Source organism: Miscanthus floridulus, chromosome 9 (genome assembly GCF_019320115.1).
Source record: "Miscanthus floridulus cultivar M001 chromosome 9, ASM1932011v1, whole genome shotgun sequence".
Lineage (NCBI taxonomy): Eukaryota > Viridiplantae > Streptophyta > Magnoliopsida > Poales > Poaceae > Miscanthus > Miscanthus floridulus.
The window spans coordinates 114,430,387-114,451,649 of record NC_089588.1 but is presented as its reverse complement, the minus strand read 5'-3'; the positions used below and the strand labels follow the sequence as shown (position 1 = coordinate 114,451,649).

At 42.8% G+C, this 21,263-nt stretch overlaps 1 protein-coding gene and 1 non-coding gene across 3 annotated transcripts in view; one reads left to right on the top strand and one right to left on the bottom strand.

Annotated features, from left to right (window-relative positions):
• LOC136484562 (small nucleolar RNA R64/Z200 family) lies at positions 1 to 95 on the top strand. Its single transcript, XR_010766075.1, has one exon. It is a non-coding gene; the product is annotated as a small nucleolar RNA R64/Z200 family (small nucleolar RNA).
• Positions 96 to 10,649: 10,554 nt separating this feature from the next.
• The window catches only part of LOC136484147 (putative disease resistance protein RGA3), a 28,003-nt gene continuing 17,389 nt past the window's right edge, over positions 10,650 to 21,263 (bottom strand). For both annotated transcript variants that reach the window (XM_066481342.1, XM_066481344.1), the window contains 4 exons: positions 19,020 to 20,183; positions 11,991 to 14,324; positions 10,999 to 11,479; positions 10,650 to 10,929 (listed from right to left, as the gene is read on the bottom strand). In XM_066481342.1, the coding sequence (XP_066337439.1) occupies positions 10,856 to 10,929; positions 10,999 to 11,479; positions 11,991 to 14,324; positions 19,020 to 20,183 (4,053 nt within the window). In that variant the 3' untranslated portion in view covers positions 10,650 to 10,855. The remainder of the gene's footprint in view (positions 10,930 to 10,998; positions 11,480 to 11,990; positions 14,325 to 19,019; positions 20,184 to 21,263) is intronic.

Sequence of the window (21,263 nt, the reverse complement as noted above, 5' to 3'; positions counted from 1 at the left end):
GAATTGCGGTGATGAATTATGAATTAAATAGCATGTCAGAGTTCAGAGATGCTTCTGGCATCCATGAGAAGATCTTTCATACTACTGAGCAAAGGCGATCTTGCTCGCAAAAATAATCTGAACTATTTTCTGGGTGTCTTTAGTGTAATAATATAGTATTCGCACTGAATTTGAATATTTGTAGCTATAGTATTAAACAAACAAAAATTGGGTTTAACTTCTAAACTGTTTTGTTATGTCTTGCATGGCCGCGCGCACTTACTTCCATTCCAGATTACACTGTAAGCTTGAATTGCACAGCAGTGTCCTATTGTAATTCCTAGACCGAAAAGCTGGATGTGTAGGATAACAAAAGGGAGTAGTTAGTTACACAGACAGAAGAATGACGCGAAATCTCACTCTGCAGCTTGCAGTGATATATGGTCCTAAGGCTAATCATGAAAAAGGCTAATCGTGAATACGCTAAAGCAGACTATGACCGTTGCACTAGCTCCTCTAAATACATTAGCAGTTCATTGGTGTTTGTTTGTCGATTTTCTTCCTACAAAAATGTTCCATGAGTATATATAAGTTGTATTAGAAGTTCTTTTTCATAATTGTTTCAAAAATAATTTATCACTTGTACCTGTATGGTATTTGAAATTCAGTACATTTGTTAACCTTGATCCCTGTGTTATGTTTTGAAAATCTAATTCTGTTGGTCCATATAAATTGTTGTATCTTATATGCAGTTTTCCAAAGAAGAAAGTGCTACAACACATTTGAAGCCCTGACCACGACGATATCTCTACTCATTTAAGCTTACTATTATTATTAATTTTTTGCAAATTTCCTAATTCCTAGATTTAATATTGTTGGAAAAGTAATTGTACTTAGTTAATATGTGTTCTGCTCTGTGAAACTGGAAGAAGATTGCTTATATACAGAGTTACCTCTATTTCAAATATGTACAAATAATCATAGAGATACATTAACACCCTGATGCATACATAGTGGGTCATTTCTAGTTTTAAAATGACACTTATCATTTGTTAAAGCATCAGTAGCTTTATTTTATTTTAAACTTGAACTTCATGCTTTTTTTCAGGTATGTGACACTGAAACAGATTCACTACAGAACCTGAGTGAGTATTTGATGTCAGTTAAGGTGTTTCAATTCAGTTTGTCATGTCATTTCTAAGGAAGATTAGCCTCTGATTTCCACTGATAAGTCTATGCTAAATTGTAAGTGACAATAATATCTGATTATGTGTGCATAGGAAACTCTTATTATGTGTTCTAAATTCTGTTCACCTTGAAATAGTCCTGCATATCTGATATCTCTAGATTTTTTTGTTCTAAATTCTGATTAGAGCTGCCGCGAGATGTCGGCTGGTGGTGGAGAATGTTAGCACTGGAGAAGTTGCTAGGCAAGTACGGTTAGAGCCACTGAACATTCCCAAGCCTGTTATATATCGGAGACTACACCTTTTATATTCCAGTCCAAATCTTCTCAATATAGGATAAACGTCACAGTGACACACTTTCTTATATTTTTAGGAACACAATATGGTGAGTCCCATACAAAGTAAGAAGGAAGTTCAGTAACGAGTTCTTGCAGTGATGAGGCCATAACGGGGGTATGTCAGCAGTGTCATGTACTCATGTAGTAGTTTAGAATGACTACTCTAAATGGTTTTGATGCCTACATTTTTTTTGAAAGGATGACAAAAGCTGTCACAATTTTATTAGAAGAGATTGGTATATTTCAAAAAGACTGATGTTACAACTACAGCGCAACCTTATCGAGCTTTGGTGACACATTTGGATCCAGTGAACCTGCACATCTTGATGCCTGTTTTTGGAGAGTTGTTATGTTTTTGTGTTATTAGTATTTCCTAGCAAAAGTAAATGCAAATCTATTAAAAAAGGATTTAAATGCAGGTGCTTGGGGGTGGACTAGTTTCATGGATTACCTCTGCGTCTTGTTGTTTTTCTTCTGATGTTGATGTCCTTTTCCTTTGGTCTTCATGGGCTTACTCTTGCCTTCTACGCCCAAGCCGTCGCCACCGTCATCTACGTTGCTGTGAATGTGGTCTGTCTTGGACGCTGGTTTTCTTTCTTTCTTGTCCGTCAGGTGGTGTACCTGTGCTGTATGTATGCTGGATATGTGTTGTCATTCGGCTGTCATTGGGCAGTTTATTATTTTCTGGAAGACAACAGCCGTAAAAATCTTCCAGAAGATAACGACTATAAAAATCTTCCGGATTTTGTGTCATGTGACAGTACATGTGCTGCTTTTTCAATTTGTTTAGTTGTTTTGTATCATGTGACGTGTCAACTACTGATTTGTTGAAAAATGTGGAAGATAACAAACAGCAAAATCTGCCATGAGATGTGTAGTCAGGTGTTGGCGTCGAGCCAGGTACTTGCTAAAAATACCTTGTTTTTTTGCCCGATCCGAACCCGTCCATACCTGGCACTTGATCAGGTCTAAGGCTTGATTTTTGTACTGGGGTCTTGTTTAGATGCCATCTAAATTCCAAGTTTTTTCACTCTCTCTCCATCACATCAATTTTTAGTCGCTTGCATGGAGTATTAAATATAGGTAAAAAAATAACTAATTACACAGTTTAGTTGGAAATCACGAGATGAATCTTTTGAGCCTAGTTGGTCCACGATCGAACAATATTTACCAAATAAGACGAAAGTTGTACTATTTATCAGGTTCAAAAAATTTGCAAAGTGAACCCGGCCTGGTTTTGCTGGGGTCTGTATGTTGGGTTGGGCTATTGCTAGTGGTGGCTTGAGGGGGCTGCGTGGTGGTGTTGGGTTGGGTGCTAGGCCACATGGGTGATGGTCAGCTGGTGTTCTTTTTTTTATTTTTGTTTTCTATACTAGTACGGATGTAGGGTCGGCCTGCCAGCTAAAAACTAGGCCTGCGCCCGACCCAAATTTTGCTTCCGGTAAAATATGATGGCCAACAACCACCTGCAATGGCGACGGGGTCAGGTTGGGTAGGGTTTTTTTTCGGGCGGGTCAGATTAGTTTAGGATGTGTTTAGTCGGGGAGGTGAAATTTTTTTTATGTCACATCGAATGTGTCGGAAGGATGTCGGGAGGGGTTTTTTGATACTAATAAAAAAATAAATTACAGAACCCATCAGGAAACTGCGAGACGAATCTAATGATACCAATTAATCGGTCATTAGCACATGTGGGTTACTGTAACACTTAAGGCTTTTCATGGGCTAATTAGGCTTAAAAGATTCGTCTCGTGATTTTGCCGAGAACTGTGCAATTAGTTTTTTTTCGTCTACATTTAGTACTCTATGCATGTGTCCAAACATGATTTTTTTACTGTAGGAGGAATTTTTTTTTGAAAACTAAACAGGGCCTTATTGGGTTTTTGGGTGAGCCATGATCAGGTCAAACTAAAATTGATGAGTACCCCATAGAAATGCAATGCATCCACTAGGCCTACCTGAGCAGGAATGCTCAATTTAATTAATACACATGGACAAGGATTTTCCTTTTTTTGTTTTTGTTTTTTGTCGTTGATCTATATTGGCAACTAAATAATCATGATATTATATGCACCCACCGGTGCATGATATATATATACTTCAAGGGATGTCCAAGGCTTGGCTTCTTGTAGAAGGACAATGCTCGAATTTGACGAGAGCGGTTCAGCCAAAACATCACCACACTTGACACAGTCACGAACATTCCAACAGCAAACTAAGGAAGTTCTATTCATTGGGCTGGTGGCCATCACCAGACAGCAGACTGCTCATACAACAGGAAGAGCAGGTCAAGCTTACAACGCGAGCCTCCACATGATCACTAGTACAAGGTCTGAACATCAGAGATACAAGGTATCTAGGGAGATTTTTTTTTTAAAATTTTAACACTTTTTCGAACTTAATTTTAAATCTAACACTCTCGGGTTTTTTTAAACTAACACTTTTGGCTGCACCTATTGCCCTGCGCGCGGCCAAATGCCTGTGCCGCGCCATGCATGGTGGCGCGGTAGAGGGCTAACGTGGCGGCGGCCAGAAACGCTGGCCGCTGACGTGGCAGGGCCTGCCGCGCCACCGATCTTGGCGCGGCAGTGCCGCGTCCTGATTCATGGCGCGGCAGAGCCAGGTATAACCTCCGCCGCGTCCAGTCCCGCTGGCCAAGCAGCAAAACGGCCTAGGCGTCGCTCCCGCTCTCGACCGTCGCCAAGCATGCCGGCCGCCGCGCCATGAACGGCGGCAGCCCGGGCCTCCATTGCCGCCTCCCTCCCTTCCCTTTCATTCCCCGGCCGTCTCCCTCCCTCCTCGTCCTAGTTCAAGATAATGACGCATATTTTATTTTCGTTTAAATGGTGGATAGGATATTATGAATGGGAGTTAAGGTAAGTAGGAAAATTATGTTTGGGAACTATGGTGAAGATATTAGTATGAGTTTGTCAATGTTAAGGTTAATTATTTAGTTAGAAGTATGTTTGCCATGTATTTTTTTGTTGCTATAATTGTTGTTTATAATATTTTAGTTGCATTGCAAATGATTACATTTTACATTAATTTGTGTTGTTTTGATTGATGTTTAATTTGAACCGTTTTATTAGATGGAAGACATGTTTCGGGAGCAGTTATGGCGAAAACGGGGTCGTCCTAGAGAAATGTACCCCGACGAGTCTAGCAAAGATGCCCCCGTCCCTCCTGAACTCCCTGTCCCTAACTGTGACTGTGGTCGTCCGGCCGACGTGTTTCAACCGAGACATCCGGACACAGCGGCTCGTTGCTTCTACACGTGCAGTCGTTTTAATGTAAGTTATTGTTTCCGTATATTTTTCTTCTTCATTTGTATTACTAGGTTACTAATATTTTGTTGTGTAGGTCCATGAGAGGTGTTTTTTCTTTCAGTGGATCGACGGTGCAGACAAATTTGACCCCAGGTACCTCCTTTTCGATGATTGGTGGAGAGGGCGACATCCACGAGAGCACTTCGAGCGGTGGGTTCCACCTCCCCACCTCCCCCTAACCCCCCTCCAATGACGGCTAAGGAGAAGCACTTAGCCGTAGTTAGACGACTCGAGAAACCTCCTCTATGCCATTGCGGAGACCGAGCCGTGATAAACCCTGACAATAAGTTGGAGTTTGTGTGTCCAAAGCATGAAGTAAGTGCAAAGTGTATGTGTTGAAATGTTGAGTTATATGTGTCATGTACTAATGTCACGTTATTTAGGTGTATTCAATGACGAAGTGTCGTTTCAAGGAGTGGTTGTATGATCCTAAGAACAAATGGCCCGAAGAACCTCCAAAAGCAAAACAAAAGAAGAAAGAAAGGTTAATTTACAAAGCACCACCAGTCAAGTGCGAATGTGGTGTTAATTCTAACTATGGCCTAGTCCCTTCGGAGCTTGGAATAGGCCATTATTGCGGCCATATGGTTGAGTACGAAGAGGTTCGTTATTTTTGTGGTAAACATGAAATCGTATTTTGTTTCTTTTGCTAAGACATATATGATATAATATTTCTTTTGAACAGAGCACTAGGAAATGCAGGTGGGAACGTTACGATGGTCAAGCTAAGTTCTTGGATGAACTGAAGAAGAGGCAACTAATTGCAAGAAAGAGGGGATATGGACCTGACTACGTCAACCTATTCGTTAAACATCACAAAGAAAAGATGTGTGAATTTGCTAGATAGCGCGGTATTTGTAACCCGATCGATGTTGGGCTTAACAAATGAGGATTGGAGAGACAGATGGCGTTAGAGGAGGAGAGGGCATGGAAGGAGGTAAGGGAGGAGACAAGAGTAAAGATGCAAGTCTTGAACGAGCATGTTGATGCATTATGTGCCAGTGAGTGCTTGAACGCCTATTTTCGTTGCCTGATTTTAAATGTAATATAATCATGGTTCTAACTGATTGCATTTTATACATGAAGGGACTGGTTGCAGCGAGGATCATGCCGCAGAGGTGGCTCATGCAAGGTATGAGGAGAAGAAGTTAGATGAGCATAGATCGCGAGCTGGTCGCACCGTTCAATCCCCGAATGTGTTGTCTGATGAGGGGGACGAGGATGAGGACGACACTGGCAGACTTAGTGAGCTAATTGCCCTAGCAGAGGCGGGCTTGCAGGCGGTGGATGATGAGGATGACACTGGTAGACTGAGCGAGCTCATCGATCTAGCAGAGGTGGGCTTGCAGGCGAAGGAGGATGAGGACGACACTGGCAGACTGAGCGAGCTCATCGCTCTAGCAGAGGTGGGCTTACAGGCGGAGGAGGATGACAACACATTCTTCACTCAGGCCGCAGCGGCCGCAGATGAAGCGGAGGCCGCTTACTACAGGCGACAGGCAGGTCAGAGCAACATAGGTGAGCCTAGCCACAGCAACAGGGTTGTGGTTGAGGATTGGTACTCGGACGATGAGTTGCTTACTCAGTATGTTTCTGACTGAGGGTTTTTGATTGCGCCGTCTGTTAGTTCCATGCTTTATTAATGATCAATGTAGACATGTAGTAAAAATTCTATTGTGTTGTCTTATATTCCATTTGAACTACTGATGTATTGTACCCATGTATCATGTACTCGAATTACCCATGATCGATCTTAAGTGATCACATCTGTTTGTATCATGCGTTAAAAATTTCTAAAACGAACGTAATCATTTGTCGCGCCATAGCCCACGGCGCGTCTGTGCCTAACAAAACTACAGAACTACAAGCGGAGGTGGGCTTACAGGCGGAGGTGCTGTACAAAACTACAAGTGTTGTACAAAACGAACATGAAGCAAATAAATGGACGATAAGTTGCCATACAACATTTTCATTGATTTATGAGTCTACAAGTTTTCGACGACAATATTCGTTCGACATAAGTTCGACGTAATGAACTAAGTCCCACAACGTAATGAACCTCGTCGTCCGGTACAAGAAGGGGGTCGTCGTACTCCACATCAAAAAGGGGGATCAGCTGGTGCAGCATGGGAGGGGCCATCCTGTTATAAAATGATAAACAAAGGGTTGGAGTATTCAAATTAACAATTTTTAGATTAACATTATGTAGCATTGCAAAATTTGAACTATTTGTTATGCAATTCGAACACAATATGAAATCACCTACTGTCTTCTATGCCGGCTAGCCTTGTGGCCAGATTGTTTGCAAACGGAGCAAAGATTCCTGCCACAGGTCTAGTTGAAGTCTCCCCCGCCGTACATGTCTTCGTCGTACCCTCTCATAGCGTCCATGTCCCCCTTCAGTCGCTTCTTCTTCCTCCTACCCTTCCCTACCTTCATTAGATACGGATGCAGCACGTAGTCATAACCATTATAAGGTGGGCACTGTGTTGGGTCAAGGTATGGCTCGAAGCTCATCTCCCAAATACTAACGGTGTTTGAACGGAGATACAAGGGTGACATATATGGCAGATCCTCATAGTTGTACCCGTGAACCCTGCAGGCCGTGATCATATGAGAGCAAGGGGCATGCATGATCTGAGGGATGTTGCAACTGCACTCTACCTTTTCTAGATCAACTTGGTAGTTTCGTCCACCATAACGTTCGCTGCCTAGGCTTGTGCCACCCTTGCCCCGTACACTAAAGATATGGCGGCGGGGTCCATATGGCTCGGCGGTGTGCTGCTTGGCCAATTCATCGGGCTCCTTCAAATGTTCAGCTCCGGCCTTTCCAAAATGCCCCTGCTCAGCTATATTCCTCTGCGCAAGCTCCTACCTCTTCACAAAATATTTGTTGCACTTATGAAAGGAGAACTCAACAATTCCAGACACAGGCAACGATCGAACTCCGGTGAATATATGGTTGAAGGACTCCGAGGAGTTAGTGGTCATGATGCCATACCTGAAACCCCCCTCGTCATATGCTAACGCCCACTTAGCTTTCTGTTCCATCTACGCCTCTAACCAGGCCTTTCCCGCTGCATTTAACATCTTGTCTAGTTCTCTCTTTGTCTCTTTGAACTGGTGCTCTGTACGTACACAACATAGAGCCTTTACCTTGTCACATACCTCCTGCTTCCGCTGACGCCGCCAGAAATTAGCGGCAAAGTGTCTCATGCACCATCTATGTACTAGAGGCGGGAACCCATCTATATGCTCAGCTGCAGCATTAATAAGCCCTGCGTGACGATCGGAGATCAAATATATAGTGCGAGTTGGGCCAAGCACTTGCACACGTAGAAGCCGCATGAACCATGACCACGATTCATTGTTCTCTCCCTCTGCCAAAGCAAATGCCACGGGTACTATTTGGTCCTCAGGATCAACAGTAGTAGCCATCATCAAGGTGCCCCTGTACTTTCCTATCAGGAAAGTGCCATCGACAAGTACGACTGGCTGACAAAACTGGAATGCATGTTCCATTTGCGCAAACGACCAGAACACACGATAGAGGACATGCCTCAATGGGTCCCAAAAAACATCCCTCCGGTGTCCACAAACCATTTCAAGCCAGGGTTGTAATAATGCATTGCACATAAGATGCGGGGCACCCTGTTGTACGCTTCCTCCCAAGTACCCCATCGAATCGCCAGAGCAATTTGCTTAGCACGCCAAGCCTTTCCGTACGTCACATCGTACCTAACAAATCCAGATATGGACTGTTGTAAAGAAGACACCGAGATGTCGTTGTTGTCATCAACGAGCCCCAATATACGACGGGCAAGGTAACGTGCAGTGAGCTGCTGATGATTTTTCTTCCCCCTATTGTCTATGTAAGTGTGGGGTTCAACAACTTTAGTTATCCTCCACTTGCCATCACTCTGTCTCCTACGTGCATTTAACCTCCACAGACAACCGTTTTTGCATATCAAGTGGTACCTCAACTCCTGGTCCGAATGAGTGACGGTGTACGGTCTATGGTGGTACACAGCATAGTTCTGAAGGAAGAGTTTCATCTCTGACATTGTGTTGAATATCATCCCCTTCCTAAGGATTTCTGTCTCATGGTTATACAATGAATTCCTACACATCTGGAGACCGGTATCACAAATTGCCATATCCGTCATGCTGACATCCCTATAGTTCGAAATGCCCCTAAAAGGTACGTTCTTTGACCTTAGTTGCTCAAGCTCGGTCGCTGTGTAAGGTGGTGGTGGAACATACTGCTGCGCTTCGCTAATTCTGGCCCATGAATCATAGGGGATATCATCTGCAGCCAAATCTATGACTAGTCTACCCTGAGCATGGACACCTTGCAAAACCTCAGTTGGTACTGGTAATGGCATAGTATGTACCGGTACTGGCATGACATCAGTCGTTGTTGCCATAGCATCTGTACCTCCTTGGTCATCATCAGAATGGTCTGAATCACTACTAACTACATCACCGATCCTGTCCTCCTCCTCCTGCTCCTCCTCTTCCCGTTCGAACTCATTCACATCGAAGTCATTGCTTATACAACCTACTGCGGTTGAATGAAACTGCTCCTGCGTCAACTGACCGTCCAAATCCATGTTATCCTGACATGCTTCCCCTTCGACCCCTAATTCTTTTTCATTGCCTCCGAAACCATCACTGGACAGGCCGTCCTGAACACCATGCATCATGTACCCATTCTCTACCACCACCTCAGCCATGTGCATATTGGAACCTTGGAGGACCCTAGTGTAGTGGGACCAGTGAGCATGGTCGCGCAAGGGTATGAGAACATAGTGTGCCCTAATCTTCTCAGTATCAAACCTCTCCTTTAGTGTGAAATCACCGCCAAACTTTATATTCAAACGGACACAAAGGTCGTTGAAGTTAGGAGGTTCATCAAACCATTCCAATTCTTCTTCCATATCTTCAAACATACCATCCTCTCTCCTAACACTTCCTCCGTACAAAACTCTAACACAACAATCCATCTGCAGAAGCATTTCAAGAAACTTCATTAACTTGTCGAAATCATCGTACATAATGTCCATACTAACATTAATATATTTTCTAACTATAACTATACTAACTAATCAAATATTAACATCTATACAAGGCATACTATAACTGTACTAACTAAACTACCTAACTTTACTACATATACTAACTTATTATATTACGTATACTAACTTAACTAACTAACTTTACTAACTATAATAATTATACTTTAATAATTTTACTAACTTTATTAACTGTGCTAACTATATTAGTGGAGTACCTCGTTGCAGCGCGCAAGACCGGGCCGGGAGGCACGGGCGCAGGGCAGCCGCCGTGCGTGACCGGAGGGGGAGGCGCACCGGTGTGCGGGCGCAGCAGCCGCACCCGGCGGCCGGCGGCCTGGCTGCCTGGTTGGCGCGGGTGGGCTGGTGGGTGAAGGCTCATGTGGCCGCGGCAGACGGCGTGCACGGCGGCGTGCAGGCGCGGGCGAAGGCAAGCGGACAGGCGCGGGCGAAGGCAGGCGTGGGCGGTAGGCCGCTTTGCTGGTTGGCCAGCGGGACTGGCCGCGGCGGAGGTTATACCCGGCTCTGCCGCGCCATGGATCAGGGCGCGGCACTGCCGCGCCAAGATCGGTGACGTGGTAGAGCCCTGCCACGTCAGCGGCCAGCGTTTCTGGCCGCCGCCACGTCAGCCCTCTGCCGCGCCACCATGCATGGCGCGACACAGGCATTTGGCCGCGCCAGGGCAATAGGCGCGGCCAAAAGTGTTAGTAAAAAAAAACGAGAGTGTTAGATTTAAAATTAAGTTCAAAAAAGTGTTAAAATTAAAAAAAAAATCTCTAGGGATACAGACTGATCCAAGACTACAAACTGAACTAAGGAACATAGGATAGAGGACACATCTAGGCCAAAAGGGCAAGGGGTAGCCAGTTACAAGACTTCGATCGCCTATGACTAAAATTGCAGGCCCGAGGCCTACTAGTTTGGCAAAGGGAGCAGGCGCAGCTGGTCGATCATCCCGCCAGGGACGGCGAGGCTGCCACACCCGAGAGACTAGCAGCGACCTTGACGAGGTTATCATCGTCACCTGAGGGGGACATAGGGTTAGAGAGCAGATGAGAACAAGCAAGGGCAGTACGAAGGCGTCCAGACGCACCGGAGAAGTCAAATTTAGCTTTCTGAAGACGGGAGGCCTTGTTCGCAGGGAGCTCGAAGCTGAGCTCCTCCTTCTCCATGAGACGAGTGCTGCGGCGGGGCTTACGAGCACTGTCTGTCGCACGCTTGCGCCGGACAGGGCGTTTACGTGCCTGGCTCTCATGTTGTTCAGTGGCGCCCGGATGGAAAACTAGGGGCCCGTCCATAGCCAGCAGGGTGGCAAACGCACTTGCCCGTTCAGGGACCGGCGTGGTGGTGTCGGTCACCAGGCCAGTCACCGGCAGCTCAGGCACACCCCCAATTCCATACCAAAGTTTCCTCAAAAAAATTACATACCAAGGTAGAGCCAGAGCGCTTGGAGCAGTGGCCGGCTGCAGCGGGGGAGTGGTAGAATTTTGCTGGGTGTTGACAGGACGGAGATTCGGGGGAGAGACGGAGTCACAGGACGGAGATTCAGAGTCAGAGTCCTGTTCCTCGAAAACCTGCAGAGCGTGTACTGATTAGCTATCCTTCCTACTCTGTTGGAAGGACGGTAATTATTGTACAAAAATATCTGTACAATGCATACATTAATAGCTCGCATGCATGTTCGTGCACCTATTATTCTGACTATCATTGCTTCAACATAGTTAAATATTCTTTTTTTTTGGACAATTAAAACAGACGTTTTTTTGTCGAATAGGAGTAATTGTCTTATGCTACTCTATCTTTCTTAACAGAAAGAAACTCTGATTGCGCGATGCAGTTTAGGCGTGCTAGCTGATTAATGCAAGTAAGAGAGGCGGACGGAAATTTCATAATTTGTTCCACTGGTGGTGTCAGTTTGTCCTATTATTCTATATAATAGCAAGTAAAATGGAGTACAGAATATATATTAAAATAACCGAAGATAATTAACGTGATGCCGAAAAGAAACAGCGAGTATATAGTTGTATTACGAAAATCTTGAAGGATGAAAATAGATACTATAGTGCAGTTCGGCGGTGAACTTACTTGAAAATTATTTATGTGAGCCAGCTTCGCCTTGTTCTCTTCTGATTCACACCACTCCTTCAGTTCCTGGGTGCAGTACCTAATCTCTAGGTTCTGAAGCTTGGTGAGTTGCTGTATAGATGCAGGCAACGACATGATGCTATTGCAGCCAATGACAAGGCTTTTTAGAGAGGAGAGGTCGCCTAGCCATTCAGGCAGTGCTGATATGCCATCATAGCAGCATTGCAACGTCAACGACTCAAGGGAAGTGAGGCTGTGCATGCTTTCCGGAACGTTCGTCAGGCGATATCCAGTGATTGTCAACTCTCGGAGTAGAGGGAAGTGGTGAAATATTAATAGCCTTATGCAGGAGTGGCCCGATAGTGTCAAATCCAATTTGATGGCTGGACTAGAGGAAGAACAGTGATGATTGGTTTCGTCTACCTCCTCCAATGAGGATATAACTTGGTCGCTGTATTCTATATAGCACTCATGAAATGTTGGTGGGCATGGTTTCAACCTCAACCTCGGACATTCATCTATAGTCAGACTGTCCAGCACAGGGAACATGAACTCCTCCACACCCTCCTCAACAGAGTATGTTGTATTCCACTCCTCCAACCCATCCATTTTGGAGACATGGAAGGATGACAATCGACGGAATGCTCCTTTGCCACCACAGAATTCCCTGTCGATTCTTTTAATGCCAGGCAAATTCCGGAGCGACAGCTTTTCCAGGTGCCGAAACTGCCCAAGTGGTGGCAGGTTGCTACACTTAGGCAGATCTTGCAGCCGAATATAAACAAGGTTTGTGAGGTGTCGAGAAATATCCATGAGCCAGCCTGGAAAGCTTGTACAGCTGTAACCTTTGAGGTACATGCTCTTCAAACCTGTTGGTGGCGCTAGTTGTTCCAACAAATCTTTGTCCTCCAAAGTTTGAACCGCACGCTTGGTCGACCAAGCCAATGTTAACTCCGAGAGATTATGTTTGTCAGACAACTTTACTTTGTTTGCTTCTTCTAGAGACCTTACATTTTCAAGAGAATGTATTCGTAACACACTGACATGGACACCCTCGAGCAGATGAAGATTGCTGCAACCATTGACCTCATCAGCACAAACCCAGAAGATTGGTAACATTGGTGAGTAATTTACCACTGAACTGGCCTGATCGATGAGTTTATCCGAGCACCCGTCCAGCAATAAAGACTTCAGCCCCCCAAGTGTACCTAGACTCTCTGGTAGGGACTTAAGGAAAGAACATTCCGTAAGATCCAGTGTATGCAATCTTTTGAGGTTACCAATACTTTCTGGAAGACATGCAATATTATAATTATAAGATAGGTCCAGGTGCTCCAGATTGGTAAGGCCACCGATCCCATAAGGGAAGACATAACTAGCCCTGCCGTGTATGATTGAATTGCTTAGGCCCAAGTACTTGAGATTCGTGAGGTTGGCCAAAACATCTGATAAATCTTGAAGACCAATATCAAATACCCATACCCGTGACATATTCAGGTGCTGTAATGTGGTGAGGCCACGCACACCTCCCAGGTGCCGCATTTTGGTGCAGCATGACAAATCTAGATGCAACAAATTTTGGAGGTTCATCAGTGACTCTGGAAGTTCTCTGATTTTTTCACAGTCTGACATGTTTAAATATTGGAGTTGTGTGAGGCCACACAAGGGTTCAGGTATTGCTTTTACACTTGAGCATCCAGATAAGTCAAGATGCTGCAAATTCCTGAGCTTACCAAGCGAGTCTGGCAGTTCCTTCATCCCAGAGCAGCCTGACATGTCAAGATGCACCATACATTTTAAGTCGCAAAATGATTCTGGCAGTTTTGATATACCAGAACAACCAGACAAACATATATATTGCAGACATCCAAGCTTGCCGATTGATTCTGGCAGTGCACGAATCTGAGAAGATCCATTTATGTTTAGGTGCTGCAGTTTTGATAGCTCAGTGATACACTCCGGGAGACTCTCGTTTTGCATTCTTGGAGCAATAAAACACCTCAGGTGCTTCAGTTGGCCAATTGAAGCTGGAAACAATGTACCAGAGCATTCACAGAAACCCAAAGCACGCAGGCAGTTCGCAAATGAAAATGCACCACTCTGTATATCCAGTTCGCCACTATCTGAGAATCGAAGTAACCTAATCTTCGAAGGAAAAGTACTTGCCAACTTCATTGTCTGGTCATAATTGAGCAATAAATAGCGACAATATTTCTGGCCAAGTGTATTTCTCTCCTGTGCAGTGAAATCTATTAGCTCGTCAACCATTGTCAATCTTGCCAGGTCGTGCACCAGGTCATGCATGGTGTACCGCACCACTTGCTCTTGAGAAGTCTGAAAGGATAAGTATATAACAACATTGATGAGAGATGTCAACTGATGCTCACATCTTATAAAGAGAAGTTAAGTCCTTCTCGCACACATGCAAATAAACTGCATGGAAACCTTGTTTACTTATGAAAAAGATTAACAATATTTTAAATTTTCATGACATAGGCATATTGCTACACAAATTAAATGAGAATGGAGAGAAGGAATTAAGTAATAATGTATTGACAAAAAAATAGACATCCAACTAAGTTGCACAGAATTCTAGTGTAATTCGTGTGCAGAATTTTTGTTTGGAAAAAGTCTACTTAACCCCCCACCTATCATACTTGGTCTACTTCACCCCCTCAACTATGAAACCGTCTGTTTTACCCCCTGAACTATCTAAAACCGTCTGGTTTACCCCATAGGGCGGTTTTCAACGGAGGTTTGCTACAGTAACAGCGGGTTTGCTGCAGTGGCGGCGGGTTTGCTACAGTACCGATGGTTTTGAATTTCCTTTTTTTTATTTATTTTTGGTGAATTTTTGAAAAATCATAGTAAATCATAGAAAAATCTAATTTTATTGGACTCCGTATGAGTAGATCTATATAGTGAATATATAATACGGTATACTTTGGTACAAAATTTTTACTGTAGCCTTAGATTAATTGAAAAATCCAATTTTGTCTGTAATTAATTAGAATTTATCTATAACTAAGTTATACATAGTCCAATGAGTACGAAATTTTTACTATAGTTCAAGCATACAATAATTAGCGTACCATAAAAATTTCACCACAATTGGACCATAGAAGCTGCAGCTATGAATTATTCCAATTAATTACAGACAAAATTAGATTTTCCAATTAATCTAAGGCTATAGTAAAAATTTTGTACTAAAGTATACCGTATTATATATTCACTATGTAGATCTACTCATGTGGAGTCCAATAAAATTAGATTTTTCATTTTATAATTTTTCTATGATTTACTATGATTTTTCAAAAATTCACCGAAAATAAATAAAAAAAAGAAAATTCAAAGCATAGGTACTGTAGCAACACACCGGCACTGTAGCAACATGCTTTTACTGTAGCAACCCGCCGTTGAAAACCGCCCCAGGGGGTAAAACAGACGGTTTCATAATTGAGGGGGTGAAGTAGACCAAGTATAATAGATGAGGGGTTAAGTAGACTTTTTCCATTTTTGTTTTAATTGCATTGCCTTTAGGACGTAGAAATAATAGATCCTTTAGTAAAAAAAAACGTAACGTCTTTCTGAACAAGGTTCTGTGCAAAATTAATTAATTTTCTACAGTCTAAGATATTTAATATCGAATATCAATTATATCAATTAATTAGGCTTCACAATTATACATCCTAGACATAAGTCCGACCAATTAATTAGGCTTCACAATTAATTGCCTGAAGTGTCAATTGTTTGTTACTCCGTACTTAAGTAGATAGAATACAATGATATGTAGTTATGCAAGTATAAAATATTCTTCATTGCATTATTAAGAAAGTTTCTTATATACAAATACAAAGAATGTAAACGGTTCTCCATGAAGTGCTGCAGCTACATCCCAAATTGTTATGGTTGTTGATTCACTAGGTATATGCTCATACGTTACTACAGAAAAACATAATTTTCTCACATTCATACCCGACAAGCATGCTGAAAAGGCCAGATAAACTTCAGTTTATACCTTCCTGCTGGGGGGGATTGCTATGGTACTCCCATTACCCATAGTAGGAAGGTAAGAGCTAGAATAAATCACGGCCCATGACTTTTTAACTAAATGAGACAATTAAATAATAAAAAGAATCAGAGAAAAAAAAGAGGAAATTAAATTTCACTATCCTAGCCGGACTCTCGATCTCTGCGTGCGTGCATGAACTTTTGGTTCCGTAATCCATGCACCGATCTGCTCCAGAACGGATCCCGTTGTTCGTTTATAGAGTTCTAGCTCATTAATCTATGCATACATGAACTTAGATCAACGTATCACTATGGAAGTATGTGAAAACACGTTCGAACATGTTCTTGGCAGAAGAAACAGACTATCAAAAGCTAACACTCAATGGATATATTAAAAAAAAAAACACGTACCAAAACACGTCGTGTTGGCTAACACAAGCACGTACCAAGACATGTTCCATTCATAGATTAAAACTAACGCATGTTTCACAACTAGTAATCAGAATCTGTCACATTCCAAAGTTCCAAAATAAACAGATTTGGCATATCCAACAAATCATGGATGCAATATTTTTTCCTCATTTATCCTATTTTACAAATAAAAAATTAAATAAATATATATTTCACATATTACTTCCTGAAAGGTATTATAACCGTAGCAATGCCCTATGATTTGTGAGTACCGTAGCAAAGCCCTGGCCCGTCAGATTTAAAAAAAGGGCTGGGTTGAGCGTGGTTATCAAAATTAATACTAACAGATATAATAAGTACCGGAGGAGCTTTAACTTGACCTGTAGACAAAAAATTACAAAAACTAGAAAGATCAAAGTTGATTGCCAAACTATAGATTCATGGTGGAACGGGATGTAACTACAGTCGTTATAACTTATGCTCAGGTTTAAACTAAATACATATCGAAGATACTGTATCTTAATATTACTAATGGGAGGTCTAACCACTACCGGAAACGTCAAATTTGCCGAGTGTTTTTATGTTTGCCGAGTGTATTCCCTCGGGCACTCGGCGAACAAGTTCTTTGCCGAGTGCTGCACTAAAAATACTCAGCAAAAAAAAAAACACTTGGCAAAGAAGAGGTTTGCCGAGTGTAAAAAAAACACTCGGCAAAGAGGGGGTTTGCCGAGTGTTTAAAATCTTTTTTTCTGAAAAAGAACGAAAAGAAAAAAAAACTTTGCCGAGTGCCCAGATCTAGGACACTCGGCAAAGAACGAAATCATTTTTAATTCCCCGGCGGGCGCCCCTCCCCTCCCCCTTGTTCTTCCCCCGCGGCCGCCCCCTCGGCCCCGCCCTCCCCTCCTCCCTCTCTGTGTGTGGTGGCGGCGGTCCTCTCCCGAGCGCGTCGCGGTCCTCCTCTCCTGAGCACGCTGCGCACGGCCCTCCTCTTCCGGCGCGGCGGCGCCCTCCCCCTCCCTCTTCCAGCGCGACGGCGCCCTGCCCCCTCCCTCTCCCGGCGCGGCGACGCCCTGCCCTCTCCCTCTCCCAGCGCGCCCTCCCCCTCCCTTTCCCGGCGGTGGCGCCCCCCCCTTCCTCTCTCGGCATGGCGGCGCTCCCCCTGCCTCTCCACTGCCTCCACCAGATCCGGCCCCGGCGTGGTGGCGGCACGGCGTGGTGGTGGTGCAGCATGGTGGCGGCGCGGCGAGGAGAAGACGGCGGCTTGTTTTTTTTTATTTTTTCCGAAAATTGTTTGCCGAGTGTCCGACAAAAAACACTCGGCAAAGTTAGTTTGCCGGCAGAATTTTTGCCGTGTGCCCTTTGCCGAGTGTTACACTCGGCGAAGTCTTTGCCTCCCGTTCCCCACAGTGAACAAAGCCTGCACATTAATCCTCACAACATGCATTAGAAACGAAATTCTCACAATAACCAGAAACATTTACTATTAATCAGGTATTCCCTATTTATCATGGAGAATAATAGCCGTTGAATTGATTCTGTTGTCTTAAAAAGGTATCTACTTGTGCCATTATTGAAAACATACATAACCACATAAATATACATTGAAACTACTAGTTGTTACTCCCTTCGTCCACAAAAGAATGTTATTATGGGAAACGTACTAGTCAAACTAGTTCAACTTTGAACAAGTCTATAGCAAATAATATTAGCATTTATGTCTCCAACTAAACTAATTATGAAAATATATTCTATAACTAATCTAATGGTACTTATTTTGTTTTATGAGTATTAGTATCTTTTTATATAATTTTAGTCAAAGTATAAACTGTTTGACTCCTCAAAATACGAGAATTGCATTCTTTTGTGAACGGAGGTAGTACATCAGATAAGTTTATACATTTGGTCCGAGGCATTATGGCATAGCAATACCAATAGCTTGACGGTAAACAATCCATTTTTTATAAAACAATTCTACGTACTACAGATATAATTTTTTAATAGTTGGAAATTCAACCAGTGGAGTTGCTACGGTGCAGATGTGCAGGCTAAAAAATTGTTTATGCCTTTGCATTAACAAAGGGTGTAGTCTATGACCTTAGAATCCATATTTAACAAAATATAAAATGAAAAGTTTTGGATAAAAGATAAGCACTACAGTCAACTAGCACGTTCGGCTTACCCAGAAACCGACTTGTTCGGCTTGTTTTTTTTAGCCGGAACAGTGTTTTTCTCTCACAACAATTCAGCCAGAACACTGTTTTTCAGCCAGTTTCAACCAAGTTTCAGCAAGCCGAACGGGGCCTATGAATTTGTCTGTCCTTGGAAAGGAACATATGAATTTGATATGAAATATTGGTACATATCTAGTTATAATTTTGGTACCTCTCCGATGGCTGTAAGAAATCTAGGATTAAAAAGAAACGTCACCAATGGGGAGATGATACTTTTACACAATGGTTTGCCACAGCTGGTACATATGGTAAAAACCATGCAATGTTTAACAACCATACAGTTGACAGTATGAATGGCTATATGGGCTGTGTGATGTACTTATAGTAAAAAACAAGTAAGAAAAGGTATTGTTCTAGGAGTTATATTGTAACATACCGAGGGTATCTTTGAAACTTCAAGGAAGGACATTCTCAAAAGTTGTTCGATGTATTCCTTCCCCTTCTTTCTCTCAATGAAACCCAGCACGCTCCATTGGTGAATCAAGTCATGTTCAACAATACTGTGTCCTTTTGAGAATATGGCACAATAGGAAAAGCACATCCTCAGCTGCTGTGGCATCCTGTGATAACTCAACTTCAAGGATGGAAGCACTCTATGGTTTGATGTTTCATTCCAGATATCACTGTCATTTATATTTTTCCACTCAGATAGATCTTTGGATTGTAACATGCCCCCAAGTGCTTGAGCTGCCAATGGCACACCTCCACATTTCTTTGCAATATCCAATCCTATCATCTCAAATTCCTTTTGGTTACACTTACTGGATCGCTTAATTATTTCCCAGCATACAACATCCTTCAAAGGCTGTAGCTTATATAGTAAGCATACAACATCCTTCAAAGGCTGTAGTTTACTGGTGGAAACTTTCTTTGCAATTCCTTCCTCTCGTGTGGTTACTATGACATCTATCGTACTGCCCTTCTTGCCCACACGAAGCATATTTTTCAGTTTTCTCAACTCATCGTCATCTTTCTCCCATAAGTCATCTAGAACGATAAGAACTTTCTTGTTACAGATTAGGTTATCAAGGCAGTCGATTATCACCTGCAGATCTGTATTCTGGAGATCCCTATTTTGGTGGGCTCCTTCTCGTTGTAGTTGAGAAATTATAGAGTTTCCTATTTTCAATAAATTGAAATCTTGGGAGACATAAACCCATATACGACAATCATACCGCTTCTTGAACTTCTCATCGTTGTAAACCAGTTGTGCCAAAGTAGTCTTGCCCATACCTCCGAGGGCATAGATATGAACAATCACTGTCTCACTCTCATCATGGTTTGATCTTGCATGTAACAACATGTTTATGATTTCCTGTTTTTCTCCTTCCCTCCCTTCTACTTTTTCAGGCAAAAAATATGATGTTGTCACACGTTTGTCAGGAAGCTGAACATTAGTGCTAGTGCCTTGTGTGCTGATGCTCTCAAAATTACCAAATTCCATCTTGATTTTCATCAGCTCTTTTCTCAAACTCTTCATCCTATTAGCGATGGCAATCTTCTTGTATGCAGTTGGGATACACGAGAGCACCCCAGGGTTCTACAAGAATTTCATTTAATTTTCAGTTGGGTGATACAATTAGGAAAGATGCATTGCATTATAAATTAGTAATTATGAGCAGTTTTTTATAACTTAAATTATCAAGAGTTGCCAAAAAAAAAAAATTACACACATCTTGGGGGTGTTTGGATCAGGGAGCTAATGATTAGCCCATGTTTTCGGTACCAATTAGAAAGCCTAAATATGTGCTAATTCTGGGCTAATAAGAGTTAATGAGGGCTAATTGGTGGCTAGAGTCCATTAGCCCTTATTAACCTATAATTAGCTCATGTTTAGTTCATTTTCACATAGTGGCCTAATTTTTAGCCCTAAGATCCAAACAGTCCCTAAAGCAACTTAATATTAATTGTTTTTCACAATTATTTTATCCACTGGTCTGATATGGTCCCGGCCCTATCCATACCAATGCTACGCCCAACCCATGTCCACACGATTATTTTGGATCCAATCCGCAAGCGCTGTTGTGGTGCAGACGGAGCAGGCACGGTGTGTCGTCGTGACATACGGCTAGTCAGCACCAGAGCGCGGTAGGTTGCGAGTGCGCCGCACGAAGCGGCCGGTTGGGTTCAGTACTGCCACTCCGTGACGTGCTGCTTGGCGCCGCACCTGCCACTTGCGCCGTCCTGGTTGTGTTTCCATCTGGTTGGACGAAATGGCGCTACCGCCATCGTTCAGCACGTGTGAACGAACAGGCGAAACGACAGCAGATCATCAGGTCCATAATATTTTGGTATACATAGGCCGAACTCAACGTGGCTATGGATAAACCCGTAGACAAATTAATTATGAAGATTTAATTAACATTAAGTTGCTTTAATATGCATACGAATTTCTTTGGGAGGTCCACCAGAGCAATACTCTAATTAAAATTTTGGTACCCAAGTATCAAAAGTTGATACCTCAGGTTCCATATTTGAGAAAACTCCCTATATATATGACAATAGTAAAGACGCTTATTTCTTCTATGATCCTCAAAATTTTAGAGTTCTCTTTTTGACACTAGATTCAAATTTCATTACCTATTTGTTAGTTAACACCATTAACCAACATATGAAGAGC